At 34.5% G+C, this 27,484-nt stretch overlaps 1 protein-coding gene across 3 annotated transcripts in view; it reads left to right on the forward strand.

Moving 5' to 3' along the window:
• Positions 1-27,484, forward strand: part of LOC140743732 (uncharacterized) — a 180,270-nt gene that overhangs the window by 148,876 nt on the left and 3,910 nt on the right. For all 3 annotated transcript variants that reach the window (XM_073075255.1, XM_073075253.1, XM_073075254.1), the window contains exon 8: positions 27,168-27,408. In XM_073075255.1, the coding sequence (XP_072931356.1) occupies positions 27,168-27,408 (241 nt within the window). The remainder of the gene's footprint in view (positions 1-27,167; positions 27,409-27,484) is intronic.

Here is a 27,484-nt window from a genome sequence, read left to right on the forward strand (position 1 = left end):
ACTTATATTATTGTTAATAACTAAATAAATGGATATACAACGAGAAGTAGATATAACTCCTAGTAATACCTAGTTTTACCTAATTATTCCGGTGTTAAGGGTGTGGTTGATTAAATGCAAAATGTCAAGTTCAATTAGGAATGTAGTGTAATTAAAACTAATTATATTGAAAGCTAACAATGTTCTTGTAACATACCTATGTGGAAACGTACGTGTTTTTTTGTGACGGTTATACAACGTTACGAGGGCTAAGCTTTAGTTATTATTTTCTTTCTTTTGTCAACCTATTACTGCCCCACTGCTGCGCACGGGTCTCCTCTCAGAGTAAGAAGGGTCTACCCTATAGTTCCTCGTGCCTCGTGACCTCACTCACGTTCGAGAACTTTTTTAAAAGTACTTTCAAGTCTGTAAGCGATGTTTTTTTCATTTAAGAAAACCAGATGTCTTGGATTCGATGTCTGGTTTATTGCGGTAAAAATCCCACATAACCCTGTGTCGCTCCCACGACACTGGGTACCTTTTGAAGGTTTCCCCCTCGTTAAAAAAAGGATTATATGTATATGTCCTAATTAACAAACGGAAAATATAACATATGCAATGAAATGCAGAGGTATTACAGATCATATTTATTGGCATTACATATTTCTTGAACAGATATACTCCTATACAGGGTGAATTTTTCAAATAGGCCTTCAGGGCTAAATCCGAAAGTTTAAGGATTAGCGAAAAGCACTGAAAAGAGTTACGAGGCCGATTTTGATTAAAATTAAAACTGCATCATTAGTTTTTTAAAATATCTTTTTTCTTAGCCGAGAATCGAACGAGTTCATTTTGAAAAAAAATACACCCTCTTTATTATTCCACTATCTGATATTGTCGCTTATAAGGATCAAATTCTGGAAAGTAATGTTATGTGACAACTTAAAGGAAAATTTTGAAGAAAATACATAATTTTTCCATACATTGGCATACTAATCCTTAAGGATTATATATAACATATGATTCTTTAGCTGGCTATACATAAGTCATGACATTGAACAATTTGTTGGTTAATCAATATCAATCAATATTTTTTAATAAAAACAAATAATTGATTAATTAGAATATTCTTATTTTTTTGTTGTTTAGAACTTCGTTTCAACGGTAAATATGATTTTCTGTATCTCTTTCTGAAGTAATCACTCGTATTTTACTCGAAAAAGTAATTCTCGCAAATCGTATTAATCGAAATTCTGCACATAGAAAGTTGAAAATCTATTATGGTCCTAAAAATAACCTTAACTAAGTCGAACATAAAAATATTAGTGATTGGAGAACAAAACGTCCACTTTCAAATGATTTGAATTATTAGGCCAAAAAATGTTCAAATTAATAATACGCGAAATATTTAAATTAATGAATGGCGGGAACTTAACTGCCTAGTTAATATAAAAAATATGTATTTTCTTAAAATTGAGGCTTTTCCTTTAGTTCGTCATTTATCATTACTTCTCAGAATTTATCTTATAAGCAACACTATCAGGTAGTGGAATAATACAGAGTTTTTTTTTTCAAAACAAACTCGTTCGATTCCCGGGAAAAAGATATTTCAAAAAAGTAATGTTTTTACTTTTTATCAAAATTGGCCACGTAACTCCTTTCAGCATTTTTCGCTAATCCTTATAGTTTGGGATTTGGCCCATAAGACCCGTTTGAATAATTCACCCTGTAAATTAATATATAATTTAGAATATATATTTTAGACCAGAAAGACATACAAGTAGTAAGTTTTTGCTATTACCAAAATAAAAAGCGTAAAGGAATAAAAAAATTGAAGTTATATATGTACTATAAAATATGTATTATTTTCAATTACATCCTAATTTGTGGCGCCAAAGCATTGTGAGTAAGGCCGGAGTTGATTTAACCGCTAACCTGGTAACCTAGTGAGCGCTTATGAAAATTCCAGCATAATATTTGAAAGGCGAGAAATTATAGCGGACCTATATTAAAACTGTATGTCAGAAGTGAGATGAACAGGACGCTGGTATATAAACATGTCGTATGTTAAAGTCATCGCTATTTGTTGTTTTTTACGCGTGAAATGGTCTAGCCGGCCGCCTAAATTCCTGCTGTTTGACGCTTTCCTCGCGTCACCATTTCGCAACGAGTCTGCTTGCAGCTGCACGCCCAAGAGACAAACAAGCAGTGTCTCGTTGAATAACTTGACAGTTGTCTAACGGCGCTGAGAGTCACTTATAAATTGAAGTGACACGACGTTTTTTTATAATATAGAAGTTGCGCAAGGGCATGCAGTCTACGTGCTGTAAGTGGCTACTGCCATGCACATCTTTAATCATCCTTCTAATTATTTTAGAGGCCTACCTGTGGTCGGCCACAGATGCTTTGCTTCTCCTGAGGGCGAAGTTTACACGCCTCGAAGAAATATTTACCTTACCGCACCCTTTAAACCGGAACAAAGTACCACTTAATATGCTGTCTTCATGTAGAATTGAGTGATGCCAATAAAAATATAACATAGCCCATAACATATGTTCTACATAAATATAACATAACATATGTTTCTTCTCGATAATTGATTAGTAATCATTGATAATTTTACTTCACTATTCATACTTGTGTATGACATATTTATTAAATAATAATGAACTGCTAAAATTGCATTTTGATTAAAAATTACCTGGGCGTAGTAATCACGCGGTCGGATCACAGACTACAAGGTTATGTTTGTATTTATATGCTTCGTACAGTCCAAGACAACTGTTTTTAGAATTCTATTTTTGTTCGTATGTCTGTGAGATTGCGGGTTTTATAATAATAAGTCCAAGGTATTTTAAAGAATATGCGACATTAGTATACACTTGTTTTACTTTTAGTGCCTTTTAAACCATCTAACATGCACAAAGTTGCTAGGACTACATTCGGCAGCCACCTGACCACGTAGCTAACATCAATCTCGCAGAATGAAAAGGGTAGACTTCACCGCACTTCTGAATAGTGTTTTTTTTTGCAAAACATTAGGCATGTAGGTAGGTTTTCTCAAGACGTTTTACTTTGTCACTAAAGCTATAGATAATAATTTTTAATAATCGGAATAATTCGTTCTTAGGATTTGAATCTAAACCCCCCGGCATGACAGGTCGAAATACAATTTTGCGAATAACTTCCCATTGATAGGTACAACAATTGCATGGGGACAAAAAATATTTAAACAAGGCTGACGGGCAGCTGACCCGGAACAGTGAACCGAGCAAAGGCCTTTCAAACTTGGAAAATTGCTTTGAGTACATTATGTCAGCATATCAAATTCAATTTGAGCTTCAAACGGTAAAAAAGTTATATGACAATTTCGAAAATTGCGTATTAACCACCACAAATGTATGTTAACCACCACAAAATATAGAGAACAGAGCATGTCGGTTCAATGCGGACACTCGATACTGTTACATCACTCATAATTCATATGAATATACGCCGGTCATATTTTACACGGACTCCACACGTTGATATAAAGCCTATGTTAGAGCCCATCTGTTATGAAAATTGATATTTCATTGACAAGCACTTCGATACCAAATAATTTTCGTATCAAAGTAATTGAGTGTACGAAGATTACGCTACAGTAAAACAATAGTTTATCTTCGTGTTACATACTACAATTTTTGAGTGAAGCTTGCATCAGTAGGACTACCATGAGTTTACAAAAGTATTACTCGCTAGCGACTGCGTAAAATAAATGTATGAAAAATTGTACAGCGCCTCTGGTGGTTACTCGTAGAACTAAAATCCGTAGTGACGTAACTCGATACGTAAAAAACCTATCGAAATCAAATCGCTAGCGAATGTCATTATGATCTATTGCCATACAAATTTGGTCCCATGAGTCATTAATTTGACAGACGTTGTCGAGAAATACCGTAACGATAGTAGTTATGTTATTCACTAGCAAAATGACAATAGTTTTCTATTTACCATTTCTATAGTGGCGTTTCTATGCCAACTCATGGTAATGCTACAGGTGGTTTTAAAATATATTAGTAGCGTACATCAATTACATTTAGTATTAAAAAAAATTAACAAAAAAAATACAACGGACTTCTATGTCACTAAAAAGTAAAAAATAATTGAAATAAATGTTGGTTTAGTACATATTTCTGAAGTCGGCGCTCAATATATTTCGTTGGATAATGATGTAAACAGCGTGTCTAATATGAGATTTTTTTTTTCACCCTTTATAGTGATGACATACTAACATTTATATTAATACAATTTAAAATTGTATAAACGTGATCATGAATGAAGGTAAAGTCTGATATTACATTGATTGGAACCGCCCGCTCGCATGGCGATGCCGCGTCCTGCTCGCTTAGTTTTATATTGTCTTATATGTCTTATATGCCAACCTAACCTAACTAAATAGTCAATGATGAACTGGCTTTGCAATTTCATTAGAACCTACACCAAATATATTCAAACACAACTCAATTATACCCATCGGTTGAGGAGTTACATATTTTGTCTCCAGAACCCACTCTGATCCTCATGATATTTAAATGGGACCAACTTGTAGCAATTGTCCATACTCGAAATTAAAGGCATTAAAATAGGTTTATAAACGGCGAAGTTATGGCTATTATATTTACTTGGGTTGAGGAGTTTCCCTCATTTTCTCCAGAACCCATCGATGGATCCTTACCATATTTAAGTGGGACCAACTTCTCGTCTCTACACAATAAAAAATGAATTATTAAAATCGGTCCACTAACGGCGGAGTAATTCGTGTACATACATAAAAAAAATATACCGGCCGAATTGATAACCATCTCCTTTTTGAAGTCGGTTAAAAACTACGAGTAACAATGTATACACCATAAATTCAAAGATTATTAGGACAACGTCACTGGAAAATCCCTATTCTCTGATTATAGTATTCTCTTTGTATGACCATTTTTTCGACGACTCTTTAAAATGTACATTACATATGTGGGTCGCAAAAATGCGGTTCCCTGCAGCTTGTGCTCCTGATAGCCGCCTGTCTGTCCACGTCCCTAGTTATGACACAGTGTATAAGATTTATACACAAAGTTCTTAATGTTTGATTTCTACCAAACCACCCTTGTGACTAGCTAGGTAGAGAACCTCTTATCTAAGACTCGTTCGCAGCAGTGCGACTACAAGGCGAGGTAAAGTGATTAGGTACTAATACGATGGATAATGAAACAGAAAAGTAAGTAATTCTAAAAGTAGGAGAACAGTCTATTTCGATGTTTCATACTGTTTGTGCAAGTAGACAGTAATAATAACAATTATTTTTTGTATATGCTGACCTTTTGGTGTTCGCGTCACATATGGATTAAAACTATGGAAAAAAGAGACGAGTCACGACTTGACCACACGTTTAAATCAAATCGTTCCAGCGAAATTGCATAAAAACGTTATTAATTGTCACGCGAATGGCACTAAAGCTTAATTAAAATAGTTTGTGTAATATGACTTTGAAATGACGACGTGTAACGGCACGAGTATATACGTACCTATATATATACATATACGTGGCGTTACATGTTACATATAAAAAGATAAAACAGCGGATTATTATTCCAATCAGTTCTGATACAGTCCGCTAGGGGCGCTGATTGGAAATGTATGGGCAATCATTTCTGTAAATACTCATACTAAGGGCTTCACTTGGGGTCAGAGGTTTTTATTTTACCTTTTTAAAGTTATTGCAAGTGAAGATTATAATTATAATCCTTATGATAATTGAATCCTAATCCTAGAATTTATTATCCTTAATGATTATTGAATACATAAAATTATCTTTAACATTTTAGTACAGATAAAAGCTTGTTCTTAAAAACGTTTTTATTTCAATTTATTTTATTTTCATGTCGATTTTTTTTTTAATATCGTATAAAGCAAATTTTTAATCAGTGTAAATATATCATTTACAAATGTCACAATAAAGTAATCTTACCTATCATTTAAATAATCATTAACTGTGTAATATGTATTTTTACTTGTACTGTATTAACTTTATCTTAAGATAGATTTATATTTATATCTTTTAGTTACTATGTTTGTTATTCCTATTTATATTGTTATGTGGCCAAAGATTAAGAAAAATCTTCTTACTATCTACAATTTATCTTTGTTACCCCCATATCTTGTACAGGCTTCTAGTGGATTATTACGAAATTCTCGTATTATTTGTTCCCTTACCGGTAATGTATGCCATGTGACCGTTTATGTAAGTGTTAAGCATAAAGATTTATACGATTATGCGTCTACTTATTTTTGCGATAAATTATACTTCTGTCTGACACCAGTAGTTTTACTTAAAAGTCAATTAAAAAATAACTGTATGTTTTTCGTGAAACGAATAAATCTACCGAATGAAACCAAACGTTACCTAAATAAACCATTAATTATTGTAAAACACTCAGTCGCTTTGAAGTTCAGTGGGCTGTACGAGTATGTATGGAGGTACTTAGCCATTTTAATGAAACACATCGCTTTAGTTTGTTTTGAGATTTTAAATGTTATTTTAATATTTGTGCAAATTAGTCGCACTTACCACAAAACTTCTTCATAAGTGTATTTTACGTACCCCAGACACTTTTAACTAATTAAACAAGACACTACTTGAAATTGATTACAGATATGTAGCGTATGTGTTTGTCAGACAAGCAGGGCTCCATTGTAGGCCTTATCTGATTAACTAGCAAGCTTCGGAAATGATGATATACCTACACTAATATTATAAAGGAAAACTTTGTTTGTTTGTTTGGTTGTAATAAATAGGCACAAAGACTACTGGACCGGTTTTAAAAATTGTTTCACCATTCGAAAGCTACATTATCCACGAGTAACATAGGCTATATTTTATATGAAATATATTTGATAATGTGATCCATTAAAACACTTATGAACCTTTTTATGAAGCTCATGTCATGGTACTCCCATAATAATTCGTGTGGGGGTGGATTCCACATATTATGTGGTAGTGGTAAAAAAGATATATGTACCTTGGAAGAATGACACACGTCAAGTTTGTTTGGTTTGGATGTCACCTCATATTTCGACAATGGTGCGATAAAGTAATGATGAACACCTTTATTATCCAGAAGAACATCACATTTTTGCATTAAAACTCCATCTAGTATTAAGAGTTATATCGAAGACAATGAGATATGGTATTATGATTGAGTTATATTATTCAGTTACCAATATTGTCTGTACTGATCTCAAATCGAGTTCAAATTGTAAGTTGAAAGTAGCCAATGATTTTAAAATAGCAATATAAACGTATGAAGTTTCTTTCGCCGCTTCTCCATAGCGAAACCTTCCGAAGCGGTGGTAGTTATTTGACATTCAAAAAGAATTGTACATGAATGAATTTTGAATGAATGAGGTTTGAATCTGAATATTGTATCTGAATATCTGAAGTAACTAGAGAGCATACAGTCCACCTGACCACCGTTGGCCAAGAACGTAGTAGTCAAATTCAGACGTCTTGCTACTCTGGAGCAGTAAGTTGGAATATCTTGTGTGATACAAATAATAACCGAGAAGAGAAGTGGCGATGGTGCCCTCAAATCACGAAGAAATATCACTTTCGGAACATGTATTCAGTACTTCTGATTTTAAATGGACATTACTGTTATTATTTCTACAACGCAAACTGCATGTAAGTAAACTTGAAGCAGATATATGTACATATATTTACGTATAATTTACTGTGGGGAATATATTTCATAATTTATTAAACTGATATTTTCAGCTGAGTCGCGCAGACAAAATAGCGAGGACAAACTAGTACTCATATAAATAGCCGTTGACGCAATTCGAAACAATTTTATAAATAATGAGGGGTTATTCACGAAAAAATTTACAACGATTTAAAACATTGCGTTCTCGTGAAAATTGAGTCACAGCGTGTTTTCATGAAATAACGAATAATTTGAATTTTTAATAGCTGATTAAAAACGTAAGTTACATACCGCTGTTTCCGGTAAGGTTAAGTTGAAAATGTTTAGTTTATTTTTATAAATTTCCGTGGATCGCTTGACGTCAATTTTCGAGTACTTGTGCAATAAGGGAAATGTGACAAGGCAACAAACTAGCCATTATATTAATTTACTCGTGGGAATTAGATTAAAATGCCCTTTTATTAAATCTTTTAATTTTAATATATAGGGTAGTGTAGGAAGTTTTCGATATTGACACAACAAAGCATTCTATTACAACAGTACATTTTACCTATGCTCTATAACTATCTTATTATGTTCGAATATTGATACAATTTTCCATTGTTGTTTTCTATTGGTATGGTACCCACATTTTAGAATATTTTTATAACAAGGAATTAGGAGACTCGGCAATAATATTCCTATTTAATTCTATAAATCTTAACGGATACTTCGATTTATTTCTACTTTCGATTCAAAGGTGATCGATAACTGATTTTAATATTTTATAACTAGAAACATCGGTTTAATGTGCCATTACCACTGCACTTTAATATTATATAAGCAATCAGATAACAGATAATATACATAGTAAAATGGTATATTCAGTAATTATGCCTAATCCTTGTGATATAGTAATAAAAATCTACAGTAAGAATTATTAAATTTAATAAATAAAGCAACGAACGAAGAGCTGTAATATATTTAATGAATTATAATTATATATTATGTAAAATGTTTATATCGGCGCATTAAAATTTCAAATCGTCTTACACTCATAAATTGCCAGACACGCGTCCCAAAATATATTCGATTCTCAAAATTTAATAGTTGTCTGCTAAATTATTAAATGAGGCGAGTGGTTGGAGTGAGATGGCTCTTCCGTCACATCTATTTATGTTGGTGTACATATGCAAACTTCATTTAAGATATCCTATGTGGTCGTGGTTGCAGGTATTCGTGGATTACGGTTATCGGATTGACGGTTTGGTTGAAACAGTGATCCTGGATGTTGTAACTCGACATCTCCTTCGGGGGTATGAGATTAGAATCCCAGGCACATTCCTCTAAGTTATGTGCGTATTTCAAATTAATTAACTTATCGTCTATTATCACCTTAACGTTGTTAAAAAATAAAAAAGTTGGTAAAGGTATGTAAAACCCGTCAATTCTCGATCGGCCCGTTACTAAACCCTTCTCACCCTGTGAGGATATCCGTGCCTAGCGGTGCACACGCGTGTAGAAAAACTAATTTCATTCAACGGTTAAAACATCATCATCAACCTATTACTGTCCCACTGCTAAATACGGGTCTCTTCTCAGAATGAGAAAGATTAGGCAATAGTTACTAGATTACATGAACATAGTTACATAATTGGGAGACTATACACATCTTTGAAAAGTTTTTTTTTAAGATTTCTCGGGCATGCTGGTTTTCTCGCGATGTTTTCCTACGCCTTTTAAGGAAGTGATAATTAATATCTAATACGTAACGTTGAAAAATCAGAGGTGCCTGGGGGTTGAACCTCAGACCCCTCAATCAAGAGGCCGAGTTTCTTAACCACTAGGCTATCACACTTAAAAAAATTAATAGGAATCTCGGACTAATAAATTTTAATATATTTTAATGAACCCTATATAGGATTAGAGGTATGCCCGAGGGCAGCCTCAGATGCATCCCACAGATCCCACATGCTACCCATGAGGACTAAGCTGGAACGCCTCGTTTAAGTTTATCTTTATTACCTCACCAGCACTAATTATAAGGCGATAATAAGTCTGGCAGTGGTGCCACTGGAGTCAAACTAAAAGTAAAGAGCTCGTATGAATAAATTGTATGTTTTCTTTGATAATATACGTACGTAGCTATGTCTATTAGGTAATATGTTTCATGTTGTTTAAATAAACTTGAATACGCTTCCGCAGCACTAACATGTAACATTTCTTGTTTCATATTATTCGAGACACGTTATTTGTGTATCTGTTACGAATTATACAAATTCCGTGACGAAACCGAAACGCGGTAGATGTCATCTTTATAAAAATACATCAGCTGTGTATTTAGAGAGCGAGTGTACCTACCACTTGGTCACAGCGGTAACGGTTTTACTGAGTTATATAATTCTTTGAACAACAAGTACGTAATATACATTGTTATAGAGAAATATAAACATACACTTTACGTTATAGAGTTATCTCAGGTTTGTCTTTCGTCTTTAAAGAAAGTGTCTTCATGTGTGTCTATAAAATCGTTTTTTTCATGCTTTTTACAGTAATTATAAATAAAAGTAAAAATTACGATTTTATAAGATAAGATGCACAGAAAAACATTTGTGAGATAATCTAAGATCAGTAAAGTGAATAAATAGTAGACAAAAATAAACAGTGACTTCGTGGTTTACTTTAAAAATATTAAAAGAACATAATTATTCATTCTAATTATGACTGATGAGTTGTTGTATTTTAATAAATTCGTTATTACTTAAGCCTGAAGTAAGTGTACTATAAAGAGCTGATAGCTGACTTAATTAAGTGAGATGCATTGATGCATGCATAATGATGGCGTTCATAGATTTAGCGTGCTGGCTGGGTCGGATCTCGCGTTGCGACCTTGACTTTTAATGCATCATTATAGAATTAACATACATATTTGTTTAACAAGTAACACTGGTGTAACTTAATTACACTGGGTGCGGTTGAGTATCTACATTTGATTTATTTAGGTGTGTTTGTGGCGTACTACAATGTAACCTGGAAAGATTAAAGTTTCTAAGTATAGCTTTTGCTTTAACAATGCAGATCTACCCTGTTCTGATGACTGATTTCTCTTTTATGAGGCGATGCATCTTAGTTCTCAGATCTAGCAACGCATCTGTGATCGATGTCAGATAGGACGCATATCCTGTATGAAATTGGAATTAAAAACCATGAACTCATGGTTTTTAATTCTGTTTGCAAATGAAAGTCGATACGAAAAGTCTTTTTGGCAAAATAACATAAAGTCTGAAAATATCGCGGCGCTGAGATGACTACGTAAAACTTATTTAAACTTCTGATAGCAAAAGTTTCGCTGGCAAATGACTACAAGGCCAAGGCGATACACTGTATTGAAGAGACTTAGAAACTATAGATGCCGGGAATAAAGTGATAACAACAAGAGCCATATACTGTTGAAGTAGTTTGTTGGGACCGTCCGGTTACTTTGTCTTAGGGATGTGTTGAGATTTCATGGAAGGTCAAGAGAATCTCTAACATTGTTAAAAGGTTAATCTAATCGTTATACTAGATAGCATTCACATTCTAACCTTTGACCTTAATTCTATAAACATTTCAATTGCAGGACTAAATAAAAAATTAGCTCTGACCTCTTTATCATCACGTAATAAAATAAAAGATATTACGATTTAGTAGGTGAGCCAATGCTAAATGTGTAGAAAGTCGTATTGTGTAGATAAGACGTTAGAATGAAGAAAAGATTATATGATATTTTTCGATTCAGCGGTAGAGAGAGCTTCTAGAGGGTTTCAAAGATGTAAAAAAATGAGTCAGATGGACATACTCGAGCGCGGAAGTTTAATATATATAAAAATGGAATAGAGGACTATATATTAATAGAGTATATAGTCCATATATCTCTGATGCCGGAAATACGTTAATATGCCGATTTGCGTGGGGAGGACAGTCATACGAGTGAGTTAAAAAATATAGTTAAAAATTACTCCAGCGCGATAGATATTCAGAGGGGATATTAAGTAACCCCAGACGAAGCTCCTATTAGACGAAGCTCCTATTAAAGACTAACCATTCCGATGAGAAAAAAGCTCTCAGTGACTTTTCGTAAATGCAAAAAAAATCGCTATTTAGACATACTGACGATTAATGTTTTTTCCTAAAAATTACCCTTTTCCTTTAGTCATAGTAATGTTCCTTTAGTCATAGTTAATGACGGCAGTGCCGCCGGAGTCGAATCATAAATGATTCAACTACCTTCCATTTTTGCCATTTCTCTTTGCCTTTACTTCGGATGAACCTTATTGTCCGAGTAAAGTTAGACGTTCGAGACAAACTGTAATTAAATCATTCCTGAAGCTTAAACCTTCCAGAGCTTGCCACTCGGAACTGGAGGTACTCGTGTTATTAATATCGCAAGCGGATTGCGCAAGTGCTAAGCAATATTGAGTTTATATTGAAAATATTTAATAATTTTGCTATATAGCCGTTTAAAATCCATGCTGTTAAATAATATTCCTAAGTAAATCATATTTTGATATCCGAAATGTACAGTCAGCTTCAGGAGTAGATGAGCAGATGAAGGTTTCACAAATACCTATACAGCCATGCGTTCCGAAACAGCTGAAAATCCCTAGCATCATAATTATATGATCCCTAGCATCATAATTATATGAACATTGTAGAGTGTCAAAAGTAAATATACACTAAAAAGTACCTGAACGCCGATATGTACAAAATAGCTAACGTCACTAATACGAGTATGATATGTCATTGTTCAGCTACTTTTGGCGCTGTAGTGTTCATCTACTCATGAAACTTTACGACGTTCGTCTGTACCATTAGTACGAGTTTTTACGATTGCTCGAAAATTCAACGTTTACGAATTCGCTCCTACAGCGTTCCCGTGGACCGCATCGGAACTCGTATTGAGGGTACTGATTAGGGTGCTAGTTGTGTTCAGGCACTGTCTAATTTTTAACATTATTAAGAATTTGTGTATGGTTAGACATCGTACGTTACCATTTTTGTGTACTTAGCTTGCCAATACGCCCTACCATTCTGCTTTTTAATACCAAAATGTTAATTATAAATTCGACACGTGTCTATCGCAGCCGTCAGACACGGTTTTGTACTTGTTTGAAAGTTTTATAAATATTCTATGTTATTTTTTAGAGTAACCAATTACGGTTTTTATTTAGGTACCTATATCGTAGTGCCTTATTACGTCTACAATCTATGACCCTAAATAATTGGCAAGCCTTAATGATCTCTTATAATTCTATTTCAGTTTCTATTTTCAGTATTTCAGTAAAAATTATTGTTATAAAACATTTTCCTTTTAATTGGAACGGAAGAGCAATAAAGTGAAAGTAATTAATAACAGAGAATTGTGTAGGGGCCGATAAATCACTGAGCGATACATCCTCCGCACTTCCCTTTTCCAGCGTCTTATGATTTACACGGATAAATGTTGCATTTTACTTACTATTTATGGTCATTTAATATCTGAAGTAAAAGTATTCATATTTTGTTACCCTATTATAATAGATTATATACTCGTATGTACGAGGTTAAGTGTTTCGTGCAAGTTAAACTTATTAGCATAATTTCATCAACGTAAAGCTGAAGTCGAGTTAATCAATCAATTTTATAATCAAAAATAATATGATCACGGTTGTATTTATAGGTAAAATACTTGAATTAACTTAATATACAATAAAACTTATTCACAAGTAGAAGTGATTCAAATTTGGTAATACCTACCACAGTCGTTGGTGTAAAACGTTTGTTGCTCTAGTCTTGTGACGTTAAAGACGACTAAAAAGAGGTTTCTGGGTTGCGGGCACCAAGAGTACGAGCTCGAACCGCCCAGCTACCCCGGGAAGAACCACAACACATCGGAAACACTTGAAGGTGTGATGAGCGGATATGCTCACTAGGGTTGGATCCGACCTGGGCACCACGCTCGAAGGACTTCGTTGTGTTGGAGATCCCGAAGTCCTCCACGTAGCTCGGAGAACGGCCACTGGGGGAGTTTTATTAGGTTAAAATCCCACATAATCAGCTGTGGTTCCAACGGCACCGAGTACCTTTTGAAGGTTTCCTCCTTGTTAACAAAAAAGGTATAGTCAGCCACAAACTGCTAGTCCGCTCTGAAGTTGTTGCGAGCAGGTGTAGTCATACAATTTGCTATGGCGACGCGATTCAGGGCGGACTATACAAAGCGTTGCTTAGTTCTGGTTTGAAGGGCGTGCTATAATCGAACACTTATAGGAGCCATTCTACCTTAATCCTAAGATGAAATGAAAGTCTATGTAAAAACAAATTTCCAGTGTAGAGATGTGACTTAATATATAGTCGTGGCGATTGAATACTTCTATTATTGAAATACTAAATTGTGAATCGATTACTTGTGCACGTTGTTTCAGCACTTATCGCGTACAAATACAAACAAGTGGTGAGATAACACTCGCTGCATTTCCTGTATAAAGATTTACTATTGAAGTACACCGTAGCCAATCTGATATATAAGAGGCCACTTCAGCTCGTAATCAGCTAGTAGTCAATATTTTCATATATTATAGTAATCGTTAGTGCGTTGTTTCACAATCATTCGGCTGGTTGAGATGATATTTTGAATATCTTTAATATCTAAACATCGAGACGGTGTAAAAATCATGGAACTTTAGTCATATTTTTCTATTTGCGACCTACAATAGTCATGAAAAAGTCAGAATTTTAAACAAAACATATCTACATCGTCTCAGAGAACACTCCAGACTACCCCCAGTTATGCATAGATCTATGCCCAGCAGTAGACATAAAGTCGGTTGCACTGAACCTGTGCTCACCGCAGATAGTGATCAGTTATAAATAAATTACATTTCGTATTTTTTCAATATTAAGAAACACGTGCGTTAAGGAAATTAAACTCATCGCGCCTACGCAAAGGTACGAATGAACCAGCTAGTGTTAAATATAAAAGAAGCATTATTAAAAACTACGGTAACTCCTGGTTTGCTTCTAGTATTTCAATTAAATTAAATATTAATTATATAAAGTAATCCCAGTACCTTATCATTCTCAGAGGAGACCCGTTCCGAGCAGTGGGATAGTGGGTTTTCCTATTGATGATAATACAAGAGCTCGTGAATCATGAACCAAATATTTTCTAAGTACACTGCACATTAAATGTGAACGCACATTATGTTAAAACACTATTATAATTAATTAGGGTAATACCCTATTATATGTATATATAAATGTCTCTTAACTGTAAAATAAACAACTGCGCGATTTGTTCGGCCAAATAAACATTATCTGGAAAATCAATTTATTTCAAGTCGCAAAAACCTTGAATGTCAAGAATGGTGACGAGTAGACACATATTATCGATTCATACAACCTCTCATACACAGGGAAGTGTATGTATATGTTACAGCCAATGTAATAATTTCGGGTATTATACATAATATCCAGCCATTATACCTATATACGAGAAATATCTACTCAATTGGGCAAAGTGATAAATGACACGGAATTAATCACCTTGACCAACTATTATATACAATATCTCCAAAGACTTATATAAAGTAATAAAACAAGTATAGGTACAAAATATAAGTATTTATTTCAATTATGAGATGTACATAAGTTATGTGGTGGATTAATAAATAAACACAGCCATGATCACTATTATCTGTAATCGCTTATTTATATATTAAGTAGATACTAAATTTATATGATTGGACTCACTCGCTCACAGGGCGCTGCCCAGCTCTCTTGGTTTTCTATTTTCTTTTATGTTCCAATCTAAACCTAACCAATAAATACTAAGCCTATAGAAATTCTATATGAGCGGGTGGGTCCGATTCACGTTAATTCGGACCTAAACTATATGGTTAATAGTTATCTACTCTAATACATCAACTAAGATGACGTTTATAGAAAGCATAAATAATTTCAGTTAATCTTAAGATTTACCGTACTTCGGGCTTTTACAATAACATATTTATTACTTTGACTAACTATAACCTGGCATTATATATAATAACCGGATAAAATGATTAATTAATTACATTGTCTGGACAAATTAGTTATTATACAATATAATAATAACCATTCATTATGTATAATAATCGCCTTGACTGTAACAGATACTACTACTACTAGTAATTCATATATGGCTCTGTGTTAGGGAAATTGTTCATATTGTGATATCTCATCGCTTTTGCTTCAGAGATATTTTTTATGTAAAATATTATTATCAAGCAGTTCGTATTTAAAACCTGTTCCAAAAATCCATTTAAATATCAGATAAATATAGTCAGTCGCCTAAATAGCTTTAATTCGTTCAATTTGTACATATTGTATTACAAATTTTAAGTTATTACAACCTAGAAATATAAGAAAAAGACCAAATCCAGAAAAATATGTTATATACAGTTCTTTATAATTAACAATTAATGTTGGATCATTACTCGTAGTTTCATTGTAGGTATTCATAAACGTAGTCAAGTAGTCATGGGTAATCGTCGTAAAATTAACCATTAAATTCTTTAAATTTCTTATACATTCATACACGTTAACATTCTGAAGGGCTGAATAAACAATTATATTTTAAAATTACTTGTACCCATGTTTAACAATTCAAATCCGGGCGGTGTGGTTTGTGTTATTTTTGTATGATTTTTATACAGATTTGAACGCTAAGTTAACGTGGATGGATAGCTTTATTTGGATAACTTGTTTTGGATCGTGTTCAAAAGTAACCGATGCTACTGTAATACCCGATGTGCAGTATGCAAAAGCCTTTAACCAGTTACTTAATGTCGTGTATTGTTAAACAATTCTCTATTTACAATTTGTCGGCTGAGATACATTGCAGTTTAGGCACGCTCATGGCAAATAGGTACTAATTGTTTATTTTTAGTTTGACTGGTTTCTATATTTTTGCGTCGCTGAATAGTAAAGTAAATAAGGTCATGATGATTATTATGAAACACAATATAAAAAGGTATTTAGCCAAAAACAAGGTATCAGTTCGCTTCAACGATTCAAATATAATGTTAATTCAGCCCTTAAGGGATCTCCATAAGACTTGGCGGACCGCAATGTGTGGATATCTTAGAAGCTACACATTTATTATATTAAATCTTTTAGTCCCAGCTAGGGTTACCCACGGGGAAACGGGAAGTGAGATGATGAGATTCTGTTCGTCATCAACCCTTTTCGGTGGTGGGCATGGGATTTCTCCTGGAGCAGAATGGCTATGGTTCACCGCGCTGGCCAAGTTGGAATTGTAGACTTTACGCGTCTTTGAGTACGTTTTATTTATTGATGTCTCTATTTTATATTGGGAAGCTATAAACTCAGGAAAACATCTGTCATAAAACATTTCTTTATATATCAGAATCACCAATTATTATTGATGGATGGATGGAACTCCTAACTGGAGTTGAACACAAAAGCTATCATAGTGTCGGACAAAGGATCACCTTATTAATCATATTACTTATATAGAATTAGATACGAGTGTAATATATCGTTTGCATTTCACACGCCACATACTTCCGGAACACTGTAGCGTCAACGATGCCTCTACAATGAATTGAATACAAATAATAATAATACGATTACCAAATAAAATAGTTTAAGAATGCTTCAAGAAAATTAGTAACGTATACCGAGGTGATAGGTAAACACTTTCCAGATCCTTATTGTTACTAGAGCAAAACTTTTACACTTTTATCTGCTAAATTGATTCTGCGATCTCCGAGAATTCCTTCGGGAGAGACCCTCGGGAGTTCACGTGAAAGAAACGAGGTTTTTAGTCGGGTCAAGGGTGAAGCTTTCAGCAGATTTTTCCAAAACCAGAATGTAAGTCTATATAATTAAAAAGTGATGAATGTGGAACTAAGTCTGTCTCACTCTATTGATTATCAAGCAGCTTATAGTCCGCGCCAAGTGCAAGTCCGCTCTGATGTTGTTGCGAGCAGTCATACAATTTGCTATGGCGACGTGAGTCATTTCTATATTCAGAGCGGACTAGCAGTTTGGCGCGAACTATACCAGAACTTACAGGTTTTGGAGTGATCTTATTAACGTTGCGTCCAATAAGATAGTTATAAATATCATGAATATGCCGAGAAGTCGAAAATTCTCCACCGAGTTAACTAAACTAAAAAAAACGTTATGCTGTAGCGTACAAAACAAATATTTGATAATTAAATTTTGGGATAGTTGAATATTAATATATTTATTTTGTAAGCCTAACTTTTTTTTTAACGAGGGGGTAACCTTCAAAAGGTACCCTGTGCCGTGGGAGCGACACAGGTGAGCTTGACGCTCACCGCACCATCTGGTGTTCCCGAAGGTATGCGACCACAAATACCGCCGTCCATCCCGGGGTTGCTGGCCGGGCGGTTCGAGCTCCCACTCTTGCCATCTGCAACCTCGGAAGCCACCTTTTAATCGCCTCCTACGACAGGCAGGGGATACCGTAGCCCTATTTTGGTCCCGGAACTACAGGGACAATAGTAGGTACTAACTACTAGGTATTTAACTAGTAGGTACTCTTTGAAATAGTCGTAAATGCATCTGATTTTGAATTCAAAGTAAGTTTGTTATAAATCAAGAAAAGTAGAATGTCATTGCTTTACATTTTTGTCGATAATTTAGCGCTAAGGATAATGAATATAAATATTTAATTTTCAAGTGTAAGCCGAAATAAGTATCTACTTCCTTTTTTTTAAAAACGATCTCTGAGTCACTTCTGCAAGCTTACTTTTAATATTTGTGCTATACCGACATCGTCACTTAATCTACAGTCGAAATATATCAACCGCAATGCGCAAAACAAATCAAAAGTGTTGAAACTCAACTTTATAAATATAACTTTATACTTTATAAATTATAAACTAAAGATTTTAGGACGGAGGATAAATTAATTTGAAGCGAGCTTTCTCGGCGTATATTTTCGCCACGTGGTACAGACGCCTCTTGTACTAACTTATCTAGCATCTATTGTGAGGTGACTGAACTCTTATGACGTGATCCCGAAGGAGCCGAGATCGCAGATCTACTATGGAGTTAAGTTGATAGTTTTTAATACGTGACTGTTTCTTTCTTTTTGCGGTCTTTAATCATAGTTTAAATATCGTCCAAGTATATTTAAATATATATAACTTTCACAGATTCTAACTAAGACAAATCATCATATTTGGGTATATTGTAGTTTGTCATGTATTGAAAACAAACTATAAAGTTTTACTTGGGACCTAATTAAATTATAAGGTTAATTTCTTTATGAAATAATTAAACATTAAAGTCGTCTTAAGTAGAAAAAAATATAGGTAAAAATCTTTTTCGATATTCATAAAGGTCTTGTGGGATAAGCAGTTTTGACGAAGATGCGTTAAAGGTTTCAGTTTTTTTACTAAGTTTTTCTTGATTGTCAATCTTTTTGTGCTTAATCGGATTTAAATCCGGGCACCTATGCGTTCCAATAATTTTGAGGCTAATAAATTTCCATATGCCCAAAAGTGATCGACAGTATCGCCCAAACTAGTTCCGTCCATGTATGCAACTTTGATGTGGATAGATTTATCAGGCAGTTATGTCCAGGTTATCGACGAATCAGTCCATTTAGTCCTCTGTGGGTCCAGATGGAAGCCGTACCTGGATTCTTCTGTGAATAGACCCTTCACCATAGTAGACCCAAATTGACTGTTCGTTTACTTGATATAAATAACACACATGTGCTCTTGCTTCGTCCTAATACTGATACATGCAAGTGGGTTGATTTATAACCGTCTTTTCCACAAAGTGTAATTATTCTCTATGACTTGTTTTTTGTTAACGGGAGGGGGGGGGGGAAACATTCAAAAGGTACCCGGTGCCTTCGGAGCGACACGGGGTTATGTGGGGTTCTTACCGCACTAAAAACCACCCGGTGACCGTCCTCGACGCTACATTGAGGACTCCGGGATCCCCAAGCTCTCTCTAAGCATCTTGCTCCGTCGGGCTCTACCCTGGTGAGTATAAAACTCGCCAAACTATCAACTGTGTACGACGGTATGCGGCCACACATACCGCCGTCCTTCCGGGGGTCGCTAGCCGAGCGGTTCTAGCTCTCCCACTCTTGCCGTCCGCAACCCCGAAAGCCCCTTTAAGTCGCCTCTTACGACATGCAGGGGATACCGTAGCCCTATTCTGGTCTCGGAACTACAGGGACATATTCTCTATGACCTAGTGTCCTCCTAACTGTAACATAGTGTTCAACGCCGGTTTAAATATTTTAGATATTCGGCGAATTGAGTTTTATTTGTCAAAACTTTGTTTAAACTGTCGAATTTTTGTCAATGCCTTCTAAAATCTGCTTAACTGCTAAAATCTTTCAATCTGTAAATGATGCATGTGTACAAGTGCTTAAATAAAATATGTAAGGTCAATTTGGGTAACCTTAACATTTTTACAGTTTTTCTATATTATAGTCTGATTTGTATTTAAAACACATTTATTTTATTTAATGAGCTATGTCCTTTCGAATTGGTTATTTTTTATTACATAATTAATTTACGGAACAGACAATAGAATTACCCACAATTTTCCCCAAAAGTCAAATTTAAAGTTATCATGAGTTTTGGGTAACTTTGAATATATTTTTTATTAGAATGTAAAAATCTTTAATTAATAATTAAGTATTCTAATGTGTATGTAAAGTAAAATGATGAATTTTTATTAAGAAACACCTAATGTATGAAAATGGCATGTACAACACGTATAAATGTGATAGATTGCTATGTCTCGCCATATAAATTAAGGTGGACCAATTTGGTAGAAAAATATATCGTTACGTTTTACATCAAATGCCTCCATAAACTTCACTACAGAAAGGCGGGTAGTTAACGAAATGATGACATGACAGTTTATGTTTATCTTCTCATTTTCTACACAACAAAATGGCGATTCGTTTTAGGCAGTCTCGATATTGAAACGTCAAACGTTTTCATGTAAGAAAAATGTAAATCTTTCTCACAACTTTATTCAAAGTTAAACCTCAATTCAAAGTTACTCAAAATGACGTTAATACGAACAGAGTAAGTACGTAACTTATTATTAATGCCTAAATACTTTAAAAAAATCTTTGAAAACGCGAGAGTAATATCGGCTTATCACAAATATCTTTATCTTACATACAATAGTTCGACTATAATGTCAATGTTAACGTGATCACAATAGGTTGGGTTCAGTAACCTCGCGACAATGTCCTATAAGATGCTTTAGATCGTAATCCCTTTCATCTTCGGCTAAGTGTATTCGCAGACATATTTCGGTAACCAGGTACGTATTAGTACACCAAAATTGTTGGTGAAATAAAATATTTTTAATTCTCGCATCTGCACGCATCCTTTGTACGAGGGAGGGTGGTAATGTACCACATAGTTTAAAATACATACCATCATACATATTGGTAGCGGATTGTTGCGAAGTAGTTTTAATTTTAACTTAATAGCACCGTGTTAGTTGTTGTTAGCCACTTTTTATCAAGGTTCGATATACAAAAGATCTAATTTGTGAGCGCCACCGTGGTATACAGGATCTTTTACCAATAAAACTTGGTGGTCTTCCTTGGAATTATGCAGAGAACTTGCTGATCTCCGATGGAACGCAAACGGAGTCCCCCAAGTGCAGGAGATTTGGGCTCTCCTTGCACAGGTTTGCAATCATCACACACCTTCAGGTGTTTACGACCACACGTGCCGTCATCTAATAAGATCCCTGCCTCGTTGATCACACTCTCATCGTCAAATACAGCGGATTCCACTTCTGAACCTCGCATTTTTGGTGTAAAATATTTCACAACAATATATTCGTAGGGTCAATATGGTTGAAACGGAAAAATACCACCGCTACACCAATTTCTAAGTTATAGAGTTGACACATATCGGCCGATTTGCATATGAGGCGAACAATCGTGTATCTACTCAGGAGTGGTTACGCGTCTTTGATAGGCTTCACGTAAAGCCCCCTATCTATATGGAGCTGGTTATTGATCCTTATGGGCGGCAGTGACCACTTTCCAGTTATACTGTGTCCTCGTTTTATACTTTGAACGTTTTTTACTTTACGTCTAAACTATCTACAATGTTATGGTCAGTTATTGATAGCGGGTGCGTCCATATATTCATACCGCAAAATATTGGGTTGTAAAGTCATTTCGTTTATTTTTGTAAAAATGAAAGACAATTTTCGTATAATGAATAAATATTTTATAAAATTATATATTGGCCATTTTGGCCCAATACCTTAAGCCATCTTTCTCGTGATTCCACGTTCTTAATTTGTTTCGTCGATTCTTGCAAAAAACTGTTGCAGGTGATTTTTGACCTCTTTATTTCAAGTAAAGGTTTTACTATCCAAAAAACATTGCAGTGATCGGAAAAAATAATAATCTGAAGGTGCCAGATCTGGAGAATATGGTAGATGTGGTAGAGTAACTAATTCGCTTCAAAAATGGATCATTTTCGTGCATTCGTGATTTTCGACGCAAATTTTTCATCGTGAGAAATCGGGGGACTCATATATCGAACTTCAAGTTTAAATCCAGGCCTTTCAAGTGGTCATAAACGGTTTATTTCTAAAAATTTAAACTCTGGCCGATCTCACGTATTGTTATTGGCCGGTTTGCATTAACTAATGCCTTTGTCAGCCTTAATCGGCCTACAAGAACGTGGTGCATCTTCGACTTCAAAATTGCCGGATCTAGATTTTGTAAACCAGTTCTGCCACTAGCGTACTGACAACACATGTTCTCCATACCCATTAGTTAATTTTTTTCCGACTTGGACAGTATTTTTACCTTTTCTATATTAAAAAAGTAAAATATGACGAAAGTGCTGCTTATTGCTCTCCATATTTAAAAGGGCACCTACCAAAAACTATTGCAAAAAATCAATTGAACTTATTCACACACAAGACTTGCTATATCAGCTGTAAAACATATAATGACAATGCGACTTAAGTGTGAAGTTAGTTGCGAAAAAATACAATTAAATCCTCTATCGGGAAAAAACGAAATTACTTTCCGAACAACCCAATATAATACTCATAGGATCTTCTAAACGATAAGTCCAATTTACGTGCTCTAAAGAGTAAATTTTATCTATATTAAACCTTTGATTTTTTGGAACAATTTATTTTGATAAGGATTAATATTTGGTATCTATTAAAACCATCTTTATATGAACTAAATTTTTGTCTTCTTTTTAAATAATAAAAACAGTTATTGTGGAGTACGCAACAAATACTTATTTGTAAATCTTTTTAAGGTGTACAATACTGTCGAACATTATTTTGATTCAGCCAGCGTTTGCAATGTAAGCACAAAAAATGAGTTTATTTACGAAATCCGTAAAATGAGCAATGTTTTTTACTATGTTATGCACGTATTATACATGCAAACCTTCCTGTTGAATCACTCTGTCTATAAAAAGACTGCATCAAAATCCGTTTCATTGTTTTAAAGATCTATGCGAACATGGGGACAGACAGCGGGAAGCGACTTTGTTTTATAATAATGCAGTAATAAATAATTATCAATAGATTCAATTATTGTCTACCAAAATTTCTTTGACATGCAAACAAAACATTTAATCGATAACATATTTTGTTCTGTAGGACTACCATGAGTTTACAAAAGTATTACTCGCTAGCGACTGCGTAAAATAAATGTATGAAAAATTGTACAGCGCCTCTGGTGGTTACTCGTAGAACTAAAATCCGGAGTGACGTAACTCGATACGTAAAAAACCTATCGAAATCAAATCGCTAGCGAATGTCATTATGATCTATTGCCATACAAATTCGGTCCCATGAGTCATTCATTTGACAGACGTTGTCAAGAAATACCGTAACGATAGTAGTTATGTTATTCACTAGCAAAATGACAATAGTTTTCTATTTACCATTTCTATAGTGGCGTTTCTATGCCAACTCATGGTAATGCTACTGAACCAAACCGTACACTATATAGTGTGAACAGAGCGAAAGGTGTCAGTTCTTACGTTCTTTAACTCGGAGCGTGAGCAGTTCATTCACACATGTTTTAGGGCAGAGATAACTTATGCATGTGTGTGTACAGAAGAGATAAATTCACATTGAAATTTTTGATACCCAACTTCAAATCTATCTTTAATGCCATAAAACAAAGTTGATTTTTGTCTGTCTGTCCAACCAAAATTTGGTCCTTAATTGGCTTTAAATCAATTTTTACTTTACATTGATAAGATAAAGTTCCTTTTACATGGTCGATTGTATTGTTTCCTTCGTTGCGTTGAAATGCGTGTTTCACAACTAGTTTCGTAAGCGCTGTAAATGGATGGGACTTACAAGTTACAGTGTAAATATAAATGGTGTGCTAATGGAGTATAAAAAGTTACTTTCACTGCTGAATTGGACGGTTAGTTGCTGTGTATGGTCGCCACTGTCCTGATACGGTGCGGTAAAGCATCGGACATGCGTTTGTATATCACTCGTGAATCATTAATTACACATAAACACGTAATACTATTTGTTTCAATATTGATGATACAAAATTGGTGAATTTCCTTTTTGATGACTTAAGTAGCGTTCTAACATGGAATCCAGATGAAGAACTCATAACCATACCAATAAATTCAGACATAAATAAAACAAACGGGTTTGAAATTCCAGTACCACATTAAGACGAATATAATATAGTAACAAATCAATGTACTCGTTTGTGACATCCCTATTTTATCGTCAGGGTCTTAGAGTTAGAGTACTTGAAAGCGGTGAACATGTGGCCCCGACGCCACATGTCACCTCGTCTACGTTTTCCGACGTCGCTGTGGAAACTTCGCGTCTTGACAACTAAATTGTCTAGAAAGTTCGTTCCCGTGTTAATGTCATTTGCTTTAATAATATTTGTCGGTTCAGGGAGGATGACTCCCGCAGTACGTATTTGCGCTGGATGCCTCCGCGACTATTTCTCGAGCACTTATCCGACGTGTCTAAGTTTAAACAAACGAAACGAAAACCGGTGCGCTGAATAAGTAAATAGCTTAAAACGTGATGACTTGACAGTGCCAGAATGGAATTAGCCTCCTGGCATTTCCTAAATTTGACTCCTCATTATTTCTGACTTATTTTTGTGCGCTTTGAAAAATAAAATCTTTTTGTCGTTCAGCTTGGAAGGTACAATGAAATAAACAAATCAAAAAATGTCAACGTATATTTGACATTTTTTATAGAGAGGATTATCAAATTATCTCTCGAACGATGAGACCATAAAGCTGATTAAAATTACATGAGATATAGTGTGACCCATATTCACGATTTACTGTTGGCCATTATCTCGGTATATCTCATCACATTTACATCATCGCGTTATCGAGATAACTTAAAATTGGGTAGAGATTAAAAAGGCAGAGGAGTAAACAGTACGAAGTGCAACTTTTAGTAGACCAATCTTTATAAGCATTTATTTTTTGCGGTGGTGCCTGTGGAATATTTTCCTATTGTAGTTACCTGAATGACATACTATAACTATAAATATTCGCACAATATGGTCTACATTTTGAGTTCACTCACAGTATTTAAAGTAAGTTTGCCGAAACTATCGCCGGAAATCGGATATAACCTATAAATAGTTTTTGTAAACTATCCTCACATTATAGACTATGGAAGTTCAGTGGGTTTGTCATGTGAGTAGGTGATCAATAAGTGGGTACCTAGATAATAATAATTGGGATAGCCTTGAGATTTAATTACCGGCTGTGTTGTAAGATTAAAGAGTTAAGAACCATTGTACGTTTAGGTTAGCTACGTTACAGTAGAATTAGAGTGCTGTGTAAGAGTATTGTTTGAGATGACAGTGATGACTCAGTGGATGAGATTAGTCCTCTTAATCGGGTAGTTCGAGGTTCAACTCCCAGGCTTCTCTGATTTTTCAAAGTTAAACCAATCTTATAATACTCGTACATCAACGTATTAGAAATTAATCGTTACTTATTATAATGGTGAAGGAAATATTGTGAGGAAACATAGTTTCTCGAAACACGTCTGAAAGTTATACATCGTACATACGTCACTACTACTGAATATTTTTATTGTCTATTAAGGTAACTGTAGATAGTATCCTTTATACATAGGTACTTAAGATAAGATAGGAAAGTGAGGAAATTTAAGAAACTATTAGGTGTACTGTCAATGAAACCAGTTGATTATATTGTATGTAAGTAGTAGGATATGGACGTCGGTAAAAACTCTTGGTTTTTTTATTAAAAGCAATGTTTTATTACTAACACATTTTTTCTCATTCTTTGCTAATATATGTAGAGATTTTTTTCAATACTTAACAATGTGCTTACTGACCATACAAATTTCATTCGATAACGGTAACGGCTTAACCTAGAAACCGTAATTTAAATATGTTTATCAATAATTTTGTCAGAGTCGCGCTAAGTCCGGATCTCGGGATTTAATCCCAATGGTTGTCAAACTGGGTTGTGCATATACAAATCTCGGTCAATCCACAGAATATCGTTAAATAGAAATGACACAACATAACGCATACATAGTACAAAGAATATTTTTTGGAAAACTATTACTTTACGGTCCATTGATCTAAAGCTAGGAAGAGGAAAAGCGAATATTATTATTATTTATTATTTGCAAACAATATTAAACAAACGGCAATGCATACAAGGCTGACTGCGATTTTAAATAAACAATTTGTACCTGCGTTGTATATTTTTGATTATCTTTCTAATCTAGTATCATGAAAATGGACATGCATAATGTCCTTTATTAATAGTTAATGAATTGGTCCATGTTTCCCCTATCAAAGATCGAAGACGATTTCTAGAAAGCATAATTGTCAAATTTGAATTTAGCTTAACATTGGCTACATTGAGTACTAATAACGGCTGATATTCCGATGTCGTGCCTTAATATAAGTGTATATTGTGAAATGTATTTGGAAGTAACGTTCTTAGTCAAGACTTCCAAATACATTTTACCTATGGATGTAGTAATAAATATGGAAAATATTTTTCCCCTTATAAAAAACTATAATCGTACTATCAAATAAATATCAAAATTTGTTTTAGTAACATTTGGATTAATAAACGAGAGTTAAATACATATTTTACAGCAAATTCAGTAGTTAATATTTGCATATTATATTTGTATAAACGGCAATTTCATCGGTGCCAACATATTTCATCGCTGAAATATTATTATAAGAATGAGTTGCCGAACTAGGAAGTATTTGGCTAATTAGTATTAGGAATGATAAAAATTATAATAAATAAAAAAAAGTTTCCTTCACTACCACAAATTTAATGAATGTTGCTAATTAAGCTCATAAATTGTATGAAATCCACTTTAATAAATATTAGATAATTAGCTAGTAAATTAACATAAATTTATTTCCAGGGCCACATTGACAATGACACGTTGGACATGACGCTGAAAGAGCATCGTCACCTGGTGCTGCAGATCGCGCTCAAGTGCGCGGATATCTCCAACCCGTGCCGCCCCTGGGAGATCAGCAGGAAGTGGAGCCTCAAGGTGTGCGAGGAGTTTTTCCGCCAGGGTGACTATGAGCGCAAGCTCAAGCTGCCTGTCACCGCACTGTGCGATCGCCACACCACCTCCATACCGAAGATACAAACCGGTAATTACAAAAATAAATTCCTAGATTTAAGATCCGCATGCACATTTTATTCTTAGTCCTGAATACCAATTAATTA

This window comes from Epargyreus clarus, unplaced genomic scaffold, assembly GCF_041222505.1.
Source record: "Epargyreus clarus isolate Ecla_fem2 unplaced genomic scaffold, WU_Ecla_fem_2.2 ptg000007l, whole genome shotgun sequence".
Taxonomy (NCBI): Eukaryota; Metazoa; Arthropoda; class Insecta; order Lepidoptera; family Hesperiidae; genus Epargyreus; species Epargyreus clarus.